Raw genomic sequence first — 21,591 nt, 5'->3', positions numbered from 1 at the left:
ATATCTGACAGAAAACTTATGGGACAATCTGAATTCCAATGGAAACTTCCTTCAACCAGATTACTCAATTCCAAATTCTGCCCTTCTTTGTGTTGGAGGTTGTGTACATATTAGTATTTCTGGGAACAGGTATCTGTCCTGAGCAGTGATTAATTCAGTAGGTTTACTACCTATAACTGAAAGGAGATTGATTTACAGGATATAGTATAGAGTCAGACAAAGTCTAGCACTAACTATGTCCTACCAGAAGGACAATCAGAGAGCATTTACTCCAAATATATGAGCCTGAGAAGAAAGCAGTTTCCCACACAAAGAGTAAACAGCAGTTATGTACTGGAAAAAGTAGATTTTGATGTCTTTTCAAAGGAGCACTCTACTCACAAAGATTCATGTCAGAGATCATTTTAATGATTACTGAGTACATAGACTCAACATCTAGAAACTGGAGATCATGATTATGATCAGTTTTGAGAAAAAAACATACATTGATGAGATCAAGCATTTCTAAAATACAGTTTTACTAGAACACTCTTAATTTAAGGAGAATCTGATAAATCTGCAGAACTCTTCTCAGATTCTTGGTGAGCCGTTATGCAGAGATAGCTTGGATTTTGGCGGGTGGTGACCAAGATGGCTTCGTGGATGCTTTGTGCTATGTAGCCCAAATTCTTGGAGTTAATGCTGCAAATGTTGATCTGCCCATTGGCAAGAAGATAGATATGTTTATGCTTCTCTAGGAACTCCACTTGGGAGGCTGGCAAGGAAAAAGAAATGCTTTTCACTTTGATGGATCTCCAGCTAAGAAGAAAATTTTAGCTTAAATAGGAACAATGTGTGCAGCTGGTTCACATGAAGGGCTGTGGATTTTATGCTGGAAGACTGGCAATCATTTAGGAAAACTGTCTAAGGAGATTCTCAGTCATTCAGTCATGGTTGTCCCAAAGGTGTTTTTTTCAAAAGACAACTATTTCTTACAGGGTTTTTTGAAGACATTTTGCTTCTCATCCAAGAAGCTTCTTCAGGTCTGACTGGATGGTGGGAAATGGAAGGATTTATATTACTTGAAGACAACTGGTCATTTGATTCTTTTAGAGAGTAATTGAAGCCATTTGGAGTTTTATCTGTGTCCTCGGGGTTACCTGAGTAGTGCAAATGTGTGTGGAGCCTACTTAGAACTGCTGAAAGGATTGTGTGGTAGACTGGAGGTAGATGATGTTGTATCCCTCTTGAGAGAGGGCTGTTCAATTTTGACATAGATGGCCTCTTTGACCCCTCTTTCAAACCAGTGTTCCTCTCTGTCCAAAATGCTGTCTTCAAAAGAGTGGCCTTTGTCTTTTAAATACAGATGGACTGCTGAATCTTATCCCTACGATAAGCCTCCAAGTGTTCTCAACAACTCTCTAAAAGAACGCAAATGACCAGCTATCTCCAAGGAATATAAATCCTTCCATTCCCCACCATGCAATCAGAGCTGAAAAAGTTTCTTGGGTGAGAAGTGAAACCATCTTCAAAGGAAAACAAGAAAGTCCAATTGCCTCTTGAAAAAAGCACCTTTGGAATATCTAGGAATCATCCCTTCCATTATTTAATGGAGGAGGAGAAGGCATTTTGATATCTGGGGGCACTTCTTCAGCCCACATCCTAAGCCCTCTCCAGACAGCTACCAAAATCAGCCAGACATTCCCAACATTGGGGGGGGTGGGCATAAGAAAACTAATAAAAAATATGCACTGGGTATAACATACTTTATAGAAAGGCTTCCATTTTTATTCCAAAATAACAATTAAAGCAATAAAAGAAGAGAGCATCCAGACCACAGCCACATTCATAACTCAGTCTTTTGCATGATTCATATGCCCTCTGTGCCTTTTGCTTTCTGCATTCGATCCATTGCTGGCTATTCAAAGGTTGCCCATTCATGGATCAATATAGGCATGCCAGATTTGGGCTGCAAAACCCTGAATGGCAATGTTCAACCTATAGGTATGGAAACCTCCAAAGGTTGTCTAATTTTTGTAGCCAAAATGTAATATGAATAAACTGAATGTATATATTTACTTAGTGGGTCTTTGTAGTATTTCTCTTACTCCATCACCCTCTGGATGCAATCAACTATTGTAGAGCTAATTATCTGAGAGAGTAATTACACCATAACCACATGGAAATATGTGGAACCCTATTTGTTTCCAAAAGCGGGTTTTTTTAAATAATAAAATTTATATAAAAAATAAATAAGTATTAATTTTTGATGCAGAGCTTCAGTTTAGAAATATAAGTCAAAGCTGATTTGATTGAATTTTCAGATCAGATCAATCTTGTTAATCAAACTGGAAAGTTGCATGAAACTGCACAATATCTCTTTTCAAATCAATGTGATAATTTGGAAAGGATGCTGCAAATGTACAATAGCTAATTTTTCCCCCCAATCAAATTGTTCAAAACAAAAATTCCAATTATCATCAGTCCTTGAATTCAAGGATTGAATCAATGATCAATACCGAATTCAAGGGTTTGGTTGGATCAACATTGATTAGCTCAACGTCCGTGGAAGATATTTATAGTTTGGACTGAGAAATAGGGAATGGCCCAAATGTCTCCCAAGTGCAACACTTTTACCACTAACTACTATTGAGTTTAGTATGAAGGAGTTCCATAGTTTTGACATACTCTGATGCAGAAATGAAAAAAGAAGCCTTATAGCAGTTGAGGTCAGTCAGTGGTTAGGAAGATCTATCCTGAGTTTGTCAACAACTGTTTCCTGAATACTTACAATTCAATCCAATAAAGCTACGGACTCCTGACTGCCTTGTAAGATGCTCCCAGCAACCTGGTGTTCCCAGAATCCGCAACTTCTCTTTCAACTTTTCCCTAATCAACATAATCCTCTTTACTAGTGCCTGAAGACTTTGTTTCCTAAGGAGATTAGAGTTCGGGGGAAAACAAAACAAACCCATGGTTTGCAAACTGATCATGTCTATTTAGAACTGAATTAAATCAAAAGTTTTATCTCTTATTGCAGAATTTAGTTAATGTAGTAAGGCTGGGAAGAGTATGTTCTTGCCAAAAACAACAGTTCTAAAATGATACTGGTTGATCTGGCATATTAGTTTTCTCCAACATGATGCCATCCTAATGTGCTGAAGTACATCCTCCATATCCTTGGTAAATATTGGATAGTGACATAACTGCAAAACCAAATCTCAGTGGGTCACCAGGACCAGATATTTATTCTCCTTTCACACTCATGCTGGAGTCCATCTTCAAGGAACTTCTTTCTACTGGATTGGGCTATTCTATGAGTCATATTTATGTGGTGCTTTCCTATTGGTTGATTGGTATTTTAATGGCTGTTATTTATTTTATTTTATTTATTTATTTGATTTGTCAATCGCTTACAAGATAATAGGTATAAGTATAAACATGAGTTAGAATACAGGAAATACGTACGAATAAATGGGGACAATAGGACAGGGACGGGAGGCACAATGGTGCACTTATGCATGCCCCTTACAGACCTCTTAGGAATGGGGTGAGGTCAATAGTGGATAGTTTGAGGTTAAAGGAGTGGGGGTTTGAGGATGTAACAACAAAGTCTGTAGTGCATTCCATTCTGGTAGTGCACCACTCTGTTGCTGAAGTCATACTTTCTGCAATCAAGTTTGGAGCGGTTTACATTGAGTTTGTATCTGTTCTGTGCTCTTGTATTGTTGCGGTTGAAGCTGAAGTAGTCATTGACTGGTAGGACATTGTAGCACATAATTTTGTGTATTACGCTTAAGTCCAACCATAGGCAGTGTAGTTCAAGATTGTCCAAGCCCAAAATTTGAAGCCTGGTGATATAGGGTATTCTGTTGTGAGCAGAGGAGTGTAGTACTCTTCTTGTAAAATACTTCTGGACTCGCTCAGTTGTATTAATGTCCGGTATACAGTGTGGATTCCAGACAGATGAGCTGTATTCAAGTATTGGTCTAGCAAAGGTTTTGTATGCCATAGTTATTGATTGTTGATTGGCAGCACAAAGAAGCAACAGCCAACTGCCAGCTATCATCATACCAATCAACCAACAGGAAAGCACCACATAAATATGACTCACAGAATAGCCCAAAGCACATATTCCAGTAGAGAGAAGTATCTTGAAGATGGCCTCCAGCATGAGTCTGAAAGCTCGGAAGAGTAAACCTCTGGTCCTGGTGACCGAACCAGATTTTATTTTGATTATATATATATAATACAGTGGAATGCCACTGTAGTAATGGACAGAAAAGACTACGAAACAAAATTGACAGACCTACTCCAAGACTCCACATACAAACCCATAAACACAGACCCAACCACATATCTGGAAAAATTAACCAAGAAGAAAATTATAACCAGCCACATAAGCAAAGAGATCCAACACGATCATACCCAGAGAGAAATCTTCCAGATGCCCCAAACTATACGGCCTCCCAAAATACACAAAGAAGGCATACCTCTCAGACCCATAGTCAGCTCCAGAGGAGCACCACTACAAAACCTAGCTAAACACCTAGCAAAAGAGCTACAGCCCCATGCTGAAACAGCAGCTTCTCATGTAAAAACTCATACCACTTCTTGAAATGATCAAAGATCTACACGTGGAGCAAGAAGATCTGCTTGTAAGTTTTGACGTGGTTTCACTATTCACTCAAGTCCCGATAAAAGAGACCCTTGAAATCATCAAAAATAAATACCAACCAGCTAAACACCTCATGGAACTAACAGAACACTGCTTAACCAACACATATTTCATATACAAAGGACAAAGATACAAACAAATAGAAGGAGCTCCCATGGGATCACCACTGTCACCTGTCATTGCAAACCTGTTCATGGAAGAATTCGAATCCAGAGCCCTGGCCAATGCCATCCTCAAACCCAAACTATGGTTAAGATACATCGATGACACATTCGTGATTTGGCCCCATGGACAAGAAAACCTAAACAATTTCCTTACACACCTAAACAGCGCACACCCCAAAATCAAGTTCACCATGGAAACAGAAACAAACAAACAACTACCATTCCTAGATGTACTAATCTACAAAAAAACAGATGGCACACTAGGACACACCATATACCAGAAGAAAACCCACACCAACCGCTACCTCAACGCCCAATCCCACCACCACCCAGCACAGATAAACTCCGTGGCTAAAACACTAATTACCAGAACCAAACGCCTGGCAGACAAGACACACATTAAGACTGAACTATGCACCCTGACTAAAGTACTGACAGCCAACGGCTTCACAAAAGCAAAATCACCAGCTTGATCCACAAAACACACTGAAACATAATAGAGACCCAGAAGATGAACAGACCTATGGAACAGCTGTCCTGCCCTACATAAGAGGTACTACAGACAAAATTAGTAAGGTACTACACAGACATCACATCAGGACTGCCTTCAAAACAGACAGAAAAATAGCAGCCATCCTTAGCAACCCCAAAGATAAAATTGACCTGGAAAACCAAGGCATATACGAAGTCCCCTGTGCATCATGCCCGGCCACATACATTGGACAGACCAATAGAAGAATAAGCACCCGCCTGGATGAACACAAAAATGCAGTCAAAAAGCTGGAACACACTTCCTCACTAGTCCAACACATGGAAGCCACAGGTCATAGCATCAACTTCAATGGCACCAAAACCCTGGCCACTATAGAAAACCCTAATCACAGAATCATCAGAGAAGCCATAGAGATTGAAAAAGACCAGAAAGCATGAATAGAAGAGATGATTCCACCAGGCTGTCAATCATTTGGAAGCCTGCACTCACAAACAAAAATCTCCACACCACAAGCCAGGCAAACACCTGGGCACAAACAGATCCCCTGATACCTCCAGCTCAAACACATCCCAACCAGGCACCCAGATGAAACCCAGCTTCCTAACTAATGATAGCATCCATTTACCCGGAAGCCAAGCTGCACTAAAGGCCTCCATTAAAGCAACACAATGCTGCCAGCCAATCAAGATACAAAAAGAGCCAAAAAACAGACAGAAGATATTAGAGACACCAATCAAGCAGAACACAGCAAACTCCGAGACCATAAACACAGACCAAGACTCCCAACCAATCAGGATGAAGAAAAACCATTCTGGCACAGCAATAGGCTGCCCCAAATTCAAATCTGAAACCACTGTAAAAGTCTGACTCACAGACGGACACAATACAGAAGCCTGATGATGGCAGATGAGATTCTGCTGAAACGTGCTACAACTTTAAAAGAACAACTACAATGACGTGGAAAATACCCAACCAAGCCGAACACCATACATGTAAGTACCATGAAAACTTAAGAAAACATATATATATATATATATATATATGCCTTCATTAGTGATATTACTGGCCAGGAATTTTAGAAGCTGTAGTCCAATAATTCAAATGGGCACTACATTGGGAACGGTAACTATGTACTTTTAAAGTGTGCATAGAAAGATGACCATCAGTCCTGCAGTTTAGAACTTCCTAGAATATGCACTGTAAAAAGACATTGAAGAAATAATTGGTTAAAAGTGGTACAAACAAATCATTTCTAACCACTTCCAAATACATCAATAGCCAGAGAGCCATGCTGTACTAATAAGCACCATTCAAGGTAACTATGTTGTCTCCTCTACTTCAAAACAAAACAAAAAAACAAAAAACTCAAGCTTCATTCTACTCATCAGTTAGAAATTTCAGGATAGAATTCCTGGAAATTATGAGAATTGAATTAAAAACCACTCAGCTGGGAAAACTAAATTGTCTGGAACCAGAAGACAATCCTAATGACTTATTCTAACACTTCTGTACTAGTTCACCAGGTGTTTTCCAGAATCCTTGCTCTTCTTTTATTTAAATGAGGACACTAAAGATGACAGAACCTCCATCTGAAGAATGACTTTATTGGCTTTTTTATTTGTCTTCCCTCATACCAAGCTAATAGTGTATAACTTAAAGTATATTCTTGGATACTTTACTATAATAGATGGATCATAACAGTCCCAAGATGGTAATATAGAGAGATGATCTCGTGGCTAATATAAATTCAGACTATTTGGTTACTTGCCTTCCTTCTTACCATTCATAGAAATGAGCATGGCTGTTCAGTACCATTGTAATCACTCGTGCCCCTAAGCTGGTGGGGCCAAACCATGTCACGGTTATTAGCCGAGCTATCTGTGAGTGGATTCGGATCAGAGTTTGATTGTCTGTTGTCACCACAATGAGGTTCCCCACTCGTTCATCTGCATGATATAGTCAAGGAGACACAACACTGCAGTACTTAGTGTATTGTAATTGAGTCAGTATTTCTTTGAAACTAGCTGTTTCTAAATATTCCTTCCTCCCCCCAAACCTCTTAATATTAGGGTTCTTGTCATTCCATCAAATACAGAAACTTATTCTGATTCACTCTCTGTAGACTTCACCAATTACTTATAAGAAGAGAACTTTATTTTAGGGATGAGGTCTTGGAGAGGAGTCTACTTTTCCTTGAGGATAATATATTGTCCCAATCAGAAACAGAATCCAGATCAGAAGGAAATATGAGTGGACTGTTTTTTCTTCTTTCTTCCGCACCTCACAAATGCCAGGAGAAGCAGAATTGGATTACTCTTGCCAGAAATGTGAACTGATGTTCAAGGAAGATTTTTGAATTGGTCTAGGATCTGTCTAATTTCAAGCCTGAAAGTGGTCTAGCCTATCTGGCATTCAATCCATCAGACATTGGCAGGACAAATCAATATCTACAAAGGTGATTTCATGAGATCTACTGGTACTAGAGATGACAGGTGAACTTCTAGTTGTAAGGCCGTCTCCAGAGGTTGTGGGCTTTCAAAAAGAGACTGGACAACCATTTGACTGAAATGGTATAGGGTCTTCCTGCTCAAGCAGGGAGTTGGACTAGAAGACCTCTAAGGTCCCTTCCAACTCTATTATTCTATGTTCTATGTTCCTCCTTTCCTGCAATGCTTTTTGATAGGCATGCATTTTTATCCTTAACACAACAGAAGTAGAACCCGTTTAAGAGACAGGAGCAAGAATATGTGCTCCAAATCAGGGATTTCCTGATCTCTAGGAAATTATGTGACAACAAAAACAGCTTCAAATTATCTAATTGCTGCCTGGCTTTGCTGGGGCTATCTCTCTTTATATCTAAGTCTTTGTTGGATTCTTTTGCTGTACAGCTCCCTTCCTAATTCAGCGTCTTTGCTTAGGACTCATTCTTTTTATGACGGACAACTTCTCTGTTTTCCTGTCACATTGAGGAATTGAGCCAAATAGCTTGAAAGATAAAAATTGTTTAATGGGAATAATGAAGGCTTTATTATTGTTCAGCCCTTTTCATTTGCTATGCTGCCCACTGAGGGGAAAATTGATATAGTGATGTGAGGATTGGGCAATGTCCAAAAAGACGTCAGTTCAAATGGAAACAATGCTTTCTTCGGATATGCTCAAGTCACACTATACCCAGACTGGTAGTAGGAGTGATGCACAGGTCCTATTTTAAAAAATGAATAATTTCTTGTCTAAGAACTGGCCCATCGACACTTGAGTTTGTGACATACCCACAAGCTTTCCAAATCTATTAAGTAACAAAGCAATTTTGCAGAGCCCAATTTATGACACATTAGAATGGCATTCATAGCTCACAGTCTTTGTCTTGTTTTTATCTTTGGATAAAACTTTCTAAACCATAAATAATCTAGACACTGAGCCATTCTAGATCAATGTAGTAAAGAGAAGTCTGGGATTATTGTCAAAAAAGGAATAGATAAACTCTAAGGTTACCATTTCAGTCCTGAAAATTCAAGAACATAATTTCGTTTTTCTTGTATTCAGAGACCTCTAGTGTTTGGACATACATACAGTTTGATATCTTTTCAGAGACCATGTATTTTAAGAACTAGAATGCATCTGCACTTAGATTAATTATGTATTGGTGTTCAATTATTTCCATTGTTATTTTGACAGAAAAGATCATATCTTGTCAGCAGACCTCTGGTTTCAATCTTCATGCCCTCAAATTCAATCTTTATATTTCCTTAAATGAAGAGAGCAGATGATGAAAACTTAAATTCTGGACTTTTCTTGAAATTTTGGAGAACTATTTTAGTCAGGTAGTAATTTTGAGGTCTATCAGTATCTGTGAAAGTGAACCTTTGAGATTGTACAAATACTGATTACAGTGGATGATAATGACAAATATATTTAATCATGCAGAAAATGGTGTAGACAATTTACAGAAAATACAGAAATGGGTTTGCAGGTAATTTTGATGAAAATTAGGAAATGCAATCCAAATGTTTGCCTGGTAAACATGTTAGCCACTGAGAAAACAATCTTCTTATCCCGGTTGCAAATACCAATGCACCAAGGTACATAATGATGGATTTGCAGATGGTTACTACTTCAAACAAGAGTACACAAATTATGACTGGCTGTTTTATGGGTATATACCATTTCTAGAACCAAAATTAGGAGTCTCCTAATGAAAAGAAACAGTAGTCATGTAGTCAAGAAAAGATAGTCGGTGCATGTGCTATAGCAATAGCATTTAGGCTTATATACCACCTCAAAGTGCTTTATCGCATTCTCTGTGTGGTTTACAATGTAGAAGCATTATTTACATATTGCCCCAAAGCCAACTGCAAAACCAGGTTTTAAGGTACATGTACCCAATTTGTGCAGGGATTCATAAATGAAGTTTACTTGGTCCCAGTTCCCAGACATGTGACGAAGATGGTTGAGAATGCAAAGACTTACCATATAAGCCAAAGGTTTTAGAAAAAGACTGAGCACAGAACAGCTCAAAACCTTTGTTTACAAAGAGACGTACTGCCCAGGCATCTCTGTCCAGGTCTCCCGAAGCCAATCCTTGAGCTGCGACATCAAAAAAGGGAAAAAGTTGTCTTCTCTGGGAAAACAATGGAAAAGAAGAAGGGAAAGACAGCAGATGTCATCCTATATAGTTCATTTGTTATGGAGAATAAATGTAATAGTACAATTTGGCCTCAATGCTGCCTTATGTTGGCTTAGAAATTCCTCTTCACTGAGACTGTGGAACTTCTGCAAGCAAGACAGCAGATATTATAGCCTTAGGTTTATATCAAGTACAGAAATGATGTGGGCTGACAAAGGAAAAAAGGTACATCTAACATTCACTTTGATAGTCCCCAGTTATGTACTGTATATCAAGTCAAGACTCAAGGTCCATCCCACCCTTGATAGGACCTGATGGTAAAGACTGCAACGACGACACCATTAAAGCCAACCTCTTTAACACATTCTTCGGCTCAGTATTTGTAAACAGCAATGGATCATGCCCAGTATTTCCCAGCCGTACCACAGATAACAACAATGATCTAATACATATCGATTTTACAGAAGACAATGTTGAAAAAGCACTACGCAATCTAAAACCATCTCTATCTATTGGACCGGATGGAATATGTGCCTATTTCTTAAAAAAGCTATCCACTGCCATAGCCAAACCTCTAAGCATAATCTTTGAAAAATCTTTCAGGACCAGCTCCTTGCCTAACCTATGGTCACAAGCCACAGTCATCCCCATCTTCAAAAAGGGAGACCCAAGCCTAGTTGAAAATTACAGACCAATCTCCTTATGCTGCGTCACCTGTAAAGTCATGGAATCAATTATTAACCAATCCATCATTCTCCACTTAGAGACAAACAACCTACTCTCCAATAAACAATTTGGTTTCAGAAAAAACTATCCTGTAATCTGCAACTCTTACACTGCAAAAACATATGGACGACACAACTCGACCAGGGCAAAGCAATAGACGCAATCTACATAGACTTCTGTAAAGCCTTTGATTCAGTGGTACACGACAAACTACTCCTAAAAATAAAAACCTATGGTATCTCTGGACAACTGAATAACTGGATAGAAGCATTCCTGGCAAACAGACAACAAATGGTCAAAATTGGGAGCGTCCTATCAAACTCTGTACCTGTCAATAGTGGTGTCCCCCAAGGCAGTGTTCTAGGACCAACTCTCTTCATACTCTACATAAATGACCTCTGCGATCATATTAAGAGCAATTAGCTTCTTTTCGCTGATGATGTAAAGCTGTTCAATACCATAGACAATACTGCTACCCTACAAAAAGATCTCGACTATGTATCAGAATGGTCAAACAAATGGCAACTTCAAATCTCAACAAATAAATGCTCTGTTTTACATATTGGCAAAAAAATCAGAAAATAAAATACAAGCTGAATAGTCAAGATCTTGTTGATGACCCAAGCTCTGTAAAGGACCTTGGAATACTCACCTCTAATGATCTAAGTGCTAGAGCCCACTGCAACTACATAGCCAAAAAGGCATTAAGAGTTGTTAACCTAATCCTACGTAGCTTTTTCTCTGGTAATATCACATTACTAACCAGAGCATACAAAACATTTGCTAGACCAATACTCGAATACAGTTCATCAGTCTGGAACCCACACTACGTATCTGATATTAGCACAATTGAGAAAGTCCAGAAATATTTCACAAGAAGAGTTCTCCACTCCTCCACTCGCTGTAGAATACCTTATGCCACCAAACTTGAAATTCTAGAACTAGAAAACCTTGAATTACGCCGTCTTGGTCTGATTTAAGCATGGTATATAAAATCATACATTGCAATGTCCTACCTGTCAATGAATACTTCAGCTTCAACCATAACAACACAAGAGCACACAATAGATACAAACTCAATGTTAACCGCACCAAACTTGATTGCAGGAAATATGACTTCAGCAATAGAGTGGTCAATGTCTGGAGTACTCTACCCGACTCTGTAGTTTCTTCCCCAAACCCCAAAAACTTTAACCTTAGACTGTCTACTATTGACCTCACCCCTTTCCTAAGAGGTCTGTAGGGGCGTGCATAAAGCGCACCAACGTGCCTACCGTCCCTGTCCTATTGTTTCTCTTATTCTTCTTTTATTTTTCTTATATGTACCCATTTCATGTATTCACATCTATGTATACACTTATACTTATTATCTTGTAAACAATTGGCAAATCAAATAAATAAAAATAAATAAATAAAATAAGTCTTGCAGGCTAATAATTTTGTATGTGCATTGTCTAAAAACAATGCATGAATAATGTCCGAGATTTGACGCAGACTTAACTGTTCTCTCTGACTCCATTCAAAGGAAAATAAACCTAGTCACTTTGTTCTATGATATCTCAATCATCGGAAATGAGAGAAATATGTTTTGCATACAGGTAGTCTTCAACTTATGAGCCATTGCTTAGAGATCATTTGAAATTATGATGAACTGCCCAAAAAGTAACGACCCAATTCTGAAGTTCTTATTGCTACCCACCCAGGTGGACTGCATTTTGGGCACTCAGTAATTAGCCTGTATTTATGGCCATTTACAGCATCCTGTGGTCATGTAATCATGATTTATAATATTTGTGCTGAAAACTAATCTTTCCTTCTGGCTTTTGGCAAATTATTGCCCCATAGCAAACTATGGGTTAACTTAATGCATATGATGATCGCTTAATGGCCACAGAGTTCTCTTTATGACTTCTGTGTTCATTATTTTACATGACTTATGATCCTAATGGGCAGGCTCCATTGTGGTCCTAAGTGGATGACTGTAGTATCTATTGTTTTGATTCAGGTTCAGTGCATTCATATTTTCTATAGAAATCATTCAATTATAATTTGAATGCCAGCCATGGAAAATAATCATCACTGTTGCCATGCCACAAACCTTTTAGTTTCAGAATGTGTAAGATTGAATTAAATTGGAAGGGTTCTTAAACTTCACGGGTCTTGCAGTTCAGCCTAAGCTAACTCACTGTGGGTCAAGAGCAGGGTTCTAATGCCACACAGGCATGGTGTCAACAGACAGATGCATCACTTTTGCAAGATATCATATAGAGGGTCTCTCTACATATTGTGACCTGTCTAGTCACGCTTCTCCTTCACTTGCCTTCATCATTGATGCAACTCTTCTCCATTCAGAGGGCTTCAAGCCAATTTCTTCAGGAGCATGCAGAAATATAATGGAGCCTTCTGGGGCATTCTGCAAGAACATTCAATGCAAAAGCTATCACTTTTGGTGGGCAAGGACTTTGGAAGTAGAGCTGAAGGCTTAAAAGACACAAGTGGAGGCAAAAAGAGAGAGATCTACCAATGGTTTATTTAGCATAATTGCTAGCAGTTTTGGAAACAGTACAGTTGATTCTAAGATGCTAGAAACAGTATACACAAGTATTTGCCTCCATGATGCATAAGAGCATGGGGCAAAATTATAGATCCATGATAGGGGACATATTCATTTTTTCTCCTGAAAAGTCTCCTAAGTTCATATTCATGCATATCCTGTTAAAGTGTTGGAAGATAGTATGTAATGGAGAATTTGTTAATCTTTTTTAGCTCTTATTAGCTGAAGTGGCAAAATTGACATAATAATTTAATGTGATATAGGTCAAATTCCCACATTCTTAGAACCACAACTATGCTCTGAAAGTCATTGTTTTCTCTTTTTTTGTAGAGGATTAATAATCAATTAATCAGTACCATGCATTATTTTTTCATAGAGGAAGTAACATCTAAACCTAATGTGGCTGAAGTGAGAGGGATCTGATAGATAGCCATTCAGTTTCAGAGGTATACAAGGATCTGCAACTGATTGTCCTACATTTGTAGGAAAAGAGCAGTCAGAGCCTGGGGGCTGAATTAAGCGGGCCATCAGCCTAGAGCAGTGAGGGCAAATCTTTTCGGCACCAAGTGCCCAAACTGGAACGTGCATGCCAGAGCGCGGGAAACTGGACCAGCTGGCAGTGCGCATGCATGCACCAAAGCACCAGAAACTCAAAGATCAGCTGGCCAGTGCACGCATGCACACTTGCCAGATGATCTTTGAGTTTCCAGTGCTCTGGCACCTGCAAAGGCCAGCTGGCCAGCATGCATGCACGTGCTGGAAACCAGAAGAGCAGCTGGCAACAGCGCATGTGCCCATAGAGAGGGCTCTTTGTGTCACTTCTGGCACACATAGGTTCGCCATCACGGGCCTAGAGTCATTATGTTCCCACAAATAGTCTAAATCCAACCTGTCTTCAGTTGACTCCATCTACTGACAATTTAGTGCTAAATGACTAGATTCTTGTGAGCAATATATCTTCTTAACATAAGAAGGTATGAGCAACTTAAGGTATGATTCTTTTTATATGACACATTTTCTTTTAGCCCAATGCTCTAACCACCACACCAGATGGCTATAGGAATGTTGCTCTAAGCAAGGATAGAAATTGTTGCTTTCTAGTACCTGCAGTTCTGCCACAAACATGTCTATGTCAACTGACAGCTTGATGGGATCCCAGTAACGGTAAGAACAAATATCTGCAAAGCCAGCAACTTGGAATATGCAACCAAGAGTGCCTGAAAAAATAGGGACACCTTTTAGACCATTTTGTGTCACATTATTATTTTTAATTTGGACAGAACAACGCATTCATAATAAATTATGAGATGTGACTCATAACTCAGTGATTGAGTGTATGTTTTATCTTCAGAAGGTCTAAAATCCAATATTTAATTAAAAGTTATCAGGTAGCTCAATTTAAGTCTATTGAGATCTACCGGTACTTCATAGGAAACATGAAAACATTTCGCTAAATGAATCAAGGGGGGATAGTAGCTTTGTTATTGTTGTTGTTCATGAAATTGGAAATGGCTTGGTTCGGTTTCCCAGGCTGGGGACAGGTGACAGGTGTGTTCTCGATCTCCCAATGTTCTAACACACTAAACCAGTGCATGCATGATTTAATTGCTACATTCACTACAGGAAGATTTTATTGTTACTTTGAAGCCCTCCTGATAAACCCAAGTCTCATTCATATGTAGATCTACACAGATACATCATTAATCAGATGCTTAAAGTTGTTTCTGCTATATTCTGAGCCCTAGATGGGACATGAAGGTAACCACATAACCTCCCAACCTCTTGATTTGTTCTTGTCCTGCCTGATTTTCCTTCCCAGCAATATTTCTAATGACTTTAAGATTTAATTGTAGGACTAGGCCAAAACATAAGGACGAAAAAATATATTAGCTACCCAGTTGTGGTTCAGCAATATAGATAATTGCTGGAGTTGAATGGTTGGTTCGGTACCAACGGTGCAAAAATTCAGCTCCAATCCACACAGCACCTGTCCCACCTATTGTGTGAACACCACCTGCCTGTTTAGAAAAAAGCAAGAAATGTTTTTATTAACTGATCATATAGAATTGTTAGCTCAACATTTCAAAAGATTAATTTTCATAGCCAGTGTTTCTCAACTTCAACAATTTTAAAATGTATGGATTTTATGTCCTGAAATTCCCCAGAAAGCATATTATGCAAACTCAACTAATGATGGTTTCTTTAATAAGTCATGGTTAAATAAATCACTGCTTAGAACCAAAATGCAGGCAGAAAGTATGAAAGGCAAAAGATGAATTTAGCTACCCTATTTCAATAGGCAACCTAAAAATTGATTCTGGACCAACAGGCATTGGATTAGTGTTGATGACTGCTTGTCAGCTTATAGGTCCTCTGCAAGATTGAAGCATCTCTTCTTCCTTTCATTGGAGGAAGGGTCCTCACGTTTGGGCCAAATCATAGTTTTCTTTGACAAGACCAACAGTGCAGGACAGACAGCTGTTTGATTTTTTCATGATTATTCCCAAGCTGCTATTGGCCTTAAAGATTTATTCCTCCCATGCCATGGAAACAAAATAAGCTGTCATAATTGAAAAGAAAAAGGTGCTACAGCACCATTTCCAACAGGGACTCCATACAAGCTTTTGAATGTAACTAATAAGGAAAAATAACTATTCGTTCCTTTCATATCTGCGTCTCTTAGGCATATGGTCATACTTGTATAAATAACCCCATACCCTGTTGTCTAAGAAAGCCTGATTGTTCTTGCCAATCACCAGTTCCATGGCTGTTTTGGTGAACTCCACGATGCCCAGTTCTCCGATGTATTCATGATCCAAGGTGGGATCTTGAGGGATTTGCAACAGAATCTTTTGCACAACTGGTGGGATCCAGATCTCATCAGCATTATCAGTGTAGCATCCTGGGAAAAGCAACAGAGCTGGCCTAAGTCGTAACTACCCAAAGCTTCAGGAATGAAAACAGTGGCAGCCAAAGTGCTGTTATTTTCATTCTAAGGATCACTGCCTGAGCCTTTTGAATTCCATAGAGCAGTGGTGTTAAGCTCAATTTCTTCTTCTTTTTTGCATAAAGTTTTTTTATTTTATAACACATAAAAATTCCATTATTGGTTAAACAGTGTTTTGTCTGAGTTAAATAGTTTTAGGAAATAACCATCAGTGTTTACAATGATATTCATTACACTGATAATCATTCTATCATAATGATCATAATAATAATATTGATGTTTGCTTATCCATTTTAACAAGCCTCCCTTTTTTCATTCTTCCTTTTCTTATAGTTCCATGTTTCTAACTTCTGCTTTTATCAGCTAAGTATTGATAAAATAAGTCCCAAGTCAAAATGTATTCAGTTTCTTCCTTTTCCTTAATTAAGTATTAATCTATCCATTTCTGCATATTCTAATATTTTTAATCACATTTTCATCTGTAGGGATCTCTTCACTTTTCCATTATTGTGCAAATACAATTCTGGCTGCAGTCAATACATGTAAAATCAAATATGTATTCCCTTTGTTATACTTGTTTGGTAACATGCCCAACAAAAATATTTCTGGTTTTAAATCAAGATGTTGCTTTATCAATTTTTCCAACCATGTATGTATTTTTGTCCAATATGTTTTTGCTTTTGGGCATGTCCACCACATATGATATGAACCAGGTATCTGATGGCATTTCCAACATTTAGCAGACATATCGTTAAACATGTTTGCCAACCTCGAGGGTGGAAAATGCCATCTATAAAACATTTTATAAATATTTTCTTTATATGCAGTTGATATCGTTAATTTATAATTTCTATCCCACAGTTTCTGCCACTTATCTAATTCTATTGTATAACCAAACATTTTAGCAAATATTATCATTGTCTCCTTGACTTGCTCACCTTCCATCTTGATACTTAATAGCTATATATTTTCTTTATTAGCTTTTCATCTGTCCCTGTTAGTATTTGATATAATTCTATTAATTCTTTATAAAAACCATACATTTTAGCATCCTTCTCATATCAAGATTGTATCTGCACTTGTGGCCATGATGCTATGTCAATCCCTTGGCTACTCAGTTCTTGCTTAGTTTTATATTTGCCCTTTTCATTCAAAATATCTTCATATCTGGTAATATTTTCCATATTAATTACATTTGGGTGAATCAGTGCCTCCATTGTGGAGAGCCAGACAAAGTAGTGTTGTTCTTTAATTTTTCCCATACTGATAATAATGTACAGTACTTCTAATGTAATGCCTTTGGAAATAACTATATAACTTATTTTTTGCATCCCATAAAAAGGCATGCCAGCCCAATTGAAGTAATAGATGTCCTTCCAAAGTCAATAGTCTTTTGTGTCTCAGATCAATCTATTCTTTCACCCACATAAGTACCGAGGCCTGGTAATACAACTCCCAATCTGGCAGCCCAAAGCCCGCTCTGTTTTTAGCATCTTGCAACATTTTCAAACTTTTTTTTGCTTTTTTCCCCTTGCCAAATAAATCTTAATATTGTTTTATTTAATTTTTCAAAATATTTTTCCAGCTTTATCGGTATTGTTTGAAATAGATATAATAGTCTCGGTAAAATATTCCTGCTATTATTCAGTAGCTATTATTCCTGTCAAAGACAATAGCAAGGTTTTCCACTTCTCCAAGTCTGCTTTAATTTGTTGAGTTAGTTTATAGTAATTATCTTCTTTAATGGTTGCATATCTTGCTGTTAGTTGGATTCCTAGGTATTTAACTTTCTTGACTATCTAAATATCTATCCTTTTCATTAATTCTTTTTTCTGTGTATCTGTAAATTTTAACTAAAATGTTATTTTTTTTATTTTCAATCATGCAACTTGCCATATTCTATTTTTTTTTTTTTTTTGTTAATTTGGGTCCAGTTTCTTGTGGATCTTCCAGAATGAAAACCAAATAATCTACGAATTCCTGTAGCTTATATTTTTCCTTGTTTATTTCCATATCTTTAATTTCTTTGTCTTGTTTAATATTTCTATTTAACAATTCCAGTGTCAATATGAACAGTAGAGGGGATAGTGGACATCCTTGTCTTGTGCCTTTTTTTATAATAAAGTTCTCTGTTTTATCTCCATTTACCATCACCTGTACTGTTTGTTTATGATATATTGTCTTAACCATATTGATGAATCTCTCACCAAAGTCCATAAATTTTAGTTGTAACAACATAAATTACCAATTTACGTTATGAAATGCTTTCTGCGCATCTAAGAAAATTAACATCATTTGTTTTCCATGATGTGCTTCATAGTACTCCAGTGTGTTTAAGATCATTCTCATATTATTTTTAATCTGTCTCTTAAGTAAAAAAATCCATTCTGGTCTGAATGTATAAATTCATTCAAAAATCTTTTTAGTCTCTGATATTATGGAAGCAAATATTTTATAATCAGCATTCAATAAAGATATAATCTATAGTTTTTTATCTGCATTAAATCTGAATCTTCTTTTGGAATTTGTGTAATATTTGCTTCCATCCACGAATTTGATACCTTTGCTTCTAACAATACTTTGTTATACATACTTCCAACATTGGTGGGCCTAAAGTATCTTGTAAATATTTATAAAGTTCTGCCAGTAGCCCATCAGGTCTTGGTGTTTTATTATTCTTTTGGTTCTTTATCGCTACTGTTAATTCCATCATTGATATTCATTTATTTAACATGATTTTCACTGTTTCAGGTACTTTAGGTAATTCAGCTTTTTCCAGATATTGTTTTATTCTCTCTTCTAGAATTTTCTCCTGGTTGTCTCCCCTTTCTTTTGGTCGTACAGGGGTGTCAAGCTCAATTTCATTGAGGCTGCATCAGCATTATGGTTGCCCTCAAAGGGCCAGTAGTCAAGTGGCCGTGACTAGGTTGCACCTGCTAACTCGACATCAGGACAATTTGGTGCTTCCCTGAGGGGGTGCCTGGGTGTGTTTACCTCATCCTCAAGGCTGCTGCTGCTGTGCTCTCTCCCCTTGGCCAGGCTGCTCATGGAGGGTGCAGGAGGTCAAGGTGCATAGGTCAGAAGGAGATCTACTCCCTCTCCGTGTGAGGAGACTCAGCTTTGCAACCAAAGTATCCTCAGTGATAGGATGGGAGATTGCCAGGAAGAGGGGGGAAGGGGATGGTAAAAGGGCAGCGGGGCTGCTGGTGGACAAGTGCTAAGGCAGGACTTCCCTCAGACCCTCCCTCCCTCTCATTCCTAATCCTTCTTCCCTCCCTCTTTCCCTGCCTCCCTCTCTCTCATTCCAATCTCCCTCCTTCTTTCCTTTCCTTCCTTCCTTCCTTCCTTCCTTCCTTCCTTCCTTCCTTCCTTCCTTCCTTCCTTCCTTCTTCCCTCTCTCACTCCCCTCCTTTCTTCCCTGCCTCCCTCCTTCTCATTCCCATCTCCTTCCTTCCTTCTTCCCTGTCTTTCTCCCTCCCTCCCTCCATGCCCAGGATGGGATGAGGGGAGGAGAGAGTTTGGCCGTGCCACTGGCCCTTTCACCAGGGGCAATCCTAGTGAAAGGGAAGAGCTTGCGGGCTGCTCCAGCAAAAATAATTTACATTGTGGTCATGCAGTCACAGGATGCTGCAAAAGGCTGTAAGTTCAGACTAGTTGCCAAGCACTTACAATGCAATCATGTGACCATATGGGGGAGATGGCAGTTGGAACTTTGAATCTGGATCATAAAGACTGCTGTAACATTGAACGGACACTAAGCGAAGACAATCTGTAGCTACACAGCATAGGATAAAGATTCTTTCCTGGTTAATTAGACCCCGAATTTTAACACTAGTTCCCTTTTCATGGAGACATGCTTTATTTTAATGTAGATATTGACCATAATATTCAAAATAAAAAAATACTAATCTCATGTGATCACAAAATGGGCCTTTGCCATTGAATGACCTTCCTACAGACATCTATCTCATATCTAGGTTATAGTCTTTACCAGCTGAAACTCTCATTTTGCTATTTCTGTTAGTACTTCATATTTTTCATTGTACTCTGCGGCTTTCTGTGTTGGTTTTATATTATTTTCTTCATTGCATTTAATGTTGTATGCAGCAGAGGTGGTATTCAGCAGGTTCTGACCAGTTCTGGAGAACTGGTAGCGGAATTTTTGAGTAGTTCAGAGAACTGGCCAATCCTACCTCTGACTGGAGATTTTACAATATCCTTCCCCTGCCATGCCCACCAAGCTACACCCACAGAACCGGTAGTAAAAAAATATGAATCCCACCACTGGACTACAGCACAACATTGTCATCATATCTTCATACCTATTCTATCCTAAAGACTAAACATTCATCAGATACTCATTGTGATTCTGAAAGACTGCCGTTCTCACAAGATTTCCCAGGGAAACACTCCAATTTGTAGGGGACTGTACTGTTTAGAGATAAAAATCTGAAATAGGACATAAAATAACAGGGTTGGAAAACTTGGAGGTCTTCTGGTCCAACCCTGGGCTCGAGCAGGACAAAGGGGTCATCCAATCTCTTGAAAACCTCCAGTAACAGAGCAACCACAACTTCTTTAGGCAAGCTACTCCTGATTAATTGTTCTCACAATCAGGAAATTTCTCCTTAATTCTAGGTTGGATCTCTTAAAGATCTTCTAATAATTTCTCACCCATTACATCCTGCTCTCAGGCGCTTTGAAGAAATGTCTACCATGTGGTTTCTCGAAACTCAATCCTATCACCAAAGTTTGTTGTGGATTATAAATCCTAGTATGTGTGAGTCAATGTTGAGCCTTGGCAATTACCTCGACTTTTGAAAGTAGTTTGCCCTTGCCTTCTTCTTCCTAGGACTGAGAGAAAGGGACCGTTCCAAAGCCACTCAGCTGGCTTTGTGCCTAAGGCAGAATTATGATCTTCTGTTCTCCCAATCACCAGAGAATCAAAATAAGGCTGCTTCAGTTTTGGACAGTATACTAAACCACAAACCTTAGTTACTGTGGTATCTAATAGGGCAGCATATACATGTTTGTCAATAGAGATTTCTTTCAAATTGGAATGCAATACAAACAGGGTTATTCGTATCTGAGCAAGAACTGGTTTACCTGCATGTCCAAGGCACACTTTTTGGGGTGAGGGATCTTCCCTGTAGACATCTAAGGGAAAATCTACTGCCGTGGCCAAGGGAACATCCAAGAAGACAGAAAGAGTTGTCATCGCACAGTTTAGCTAAGACTAAGGTGGTTTTTCAGACAATTGTTCTGTTGAAAAACTGGTCTACCAATTTCTAGTACAGCTTGCAGAGTTCCCAAGGTAACTGTTTCCTGGGAAACCAAATATATTTGCCCTTCAACATTCTGAACTAAGTAAAAGATAATGCATCAGATGGTTATCAGTCATGCTATCCTGCAAAAATGAACATATA

General features: G+C 38.4%; 1 protein-coding gene across 1 annotated transcript; it reads right to left on the bottom strand.

Annotated features, from left to right (window-relative positions):
- Window positions 1–536: 536 nt before the first annotated feature.
- Window positions 537–21,383, bottom strand: GOT1L1 (glutamic-oxaloacetic transaminase 1 like 1). The gene is made up of 9 exons (XM_026671299.1): window positions 21,272–21,383; window positions 15,936–16,120; window positions 15,113–15,236; window positions 14,323–14,435; window positions 12,985–13,077; window positions 9,782–9,932; window positions 7,095–7,260; window positions 2,771–2,913; window positions 537–754 (listed from the first exon to the last, which is right to left on the bottom strand). The coding sequence occupies exons 1-9, from the start codon at window positions 21,381–21,383 to the stop codon at window positions 537–539; spliced, it is 1,305 nt and encodes a 434-aa protein (XP_026527084.1).
- Window positions 21,384–21,591: the final 208 nt, after the last annotated feature.

This window comes from Notechis scutatus, chromosome 7 (genome assembly GCF_049901735.1).
Source record: "Notechis scutatus isolate UNSWTSFEM ecotype Mainland chromosome 7, rNotScu1.2, whole genome shotgun sequence".
Classification (NCBI taxonomy): Eukaryota; Metazoa; Chordata; class Lepidosauria; order Squamata; family Elapidae; genus Notechis; species Notechis scutatus.
This window is presented reverse-complemented; position numbering and strand designations above follow the sequence as displayed.

Excerpts from the sequence above, each read along its gene's own strand:
- GOT1L1 (XM_026671299.1), bottom strand. The coding sequence starts at position 21,383 with ATGACAACTCTTTCTGTCTTCTTGGATGTTCCCTTGGCCACGGCAGTA. Across the intron at positions 14,436-15,112 it reads TATTGCTGAACCACAACTGG|GCACTCTTGGTTGCATATTC; the intron begins GTAGCTAATATA and ends CTATTTTTTCAG. Across the intron at positions 755-2,770 it reads TAGCTTTATTGGATTGAATT|CCTCCCAAGTGGAGTTCCTA; the intron begins GTAAGTATTCAG and ends TTTCCTTGCCAG.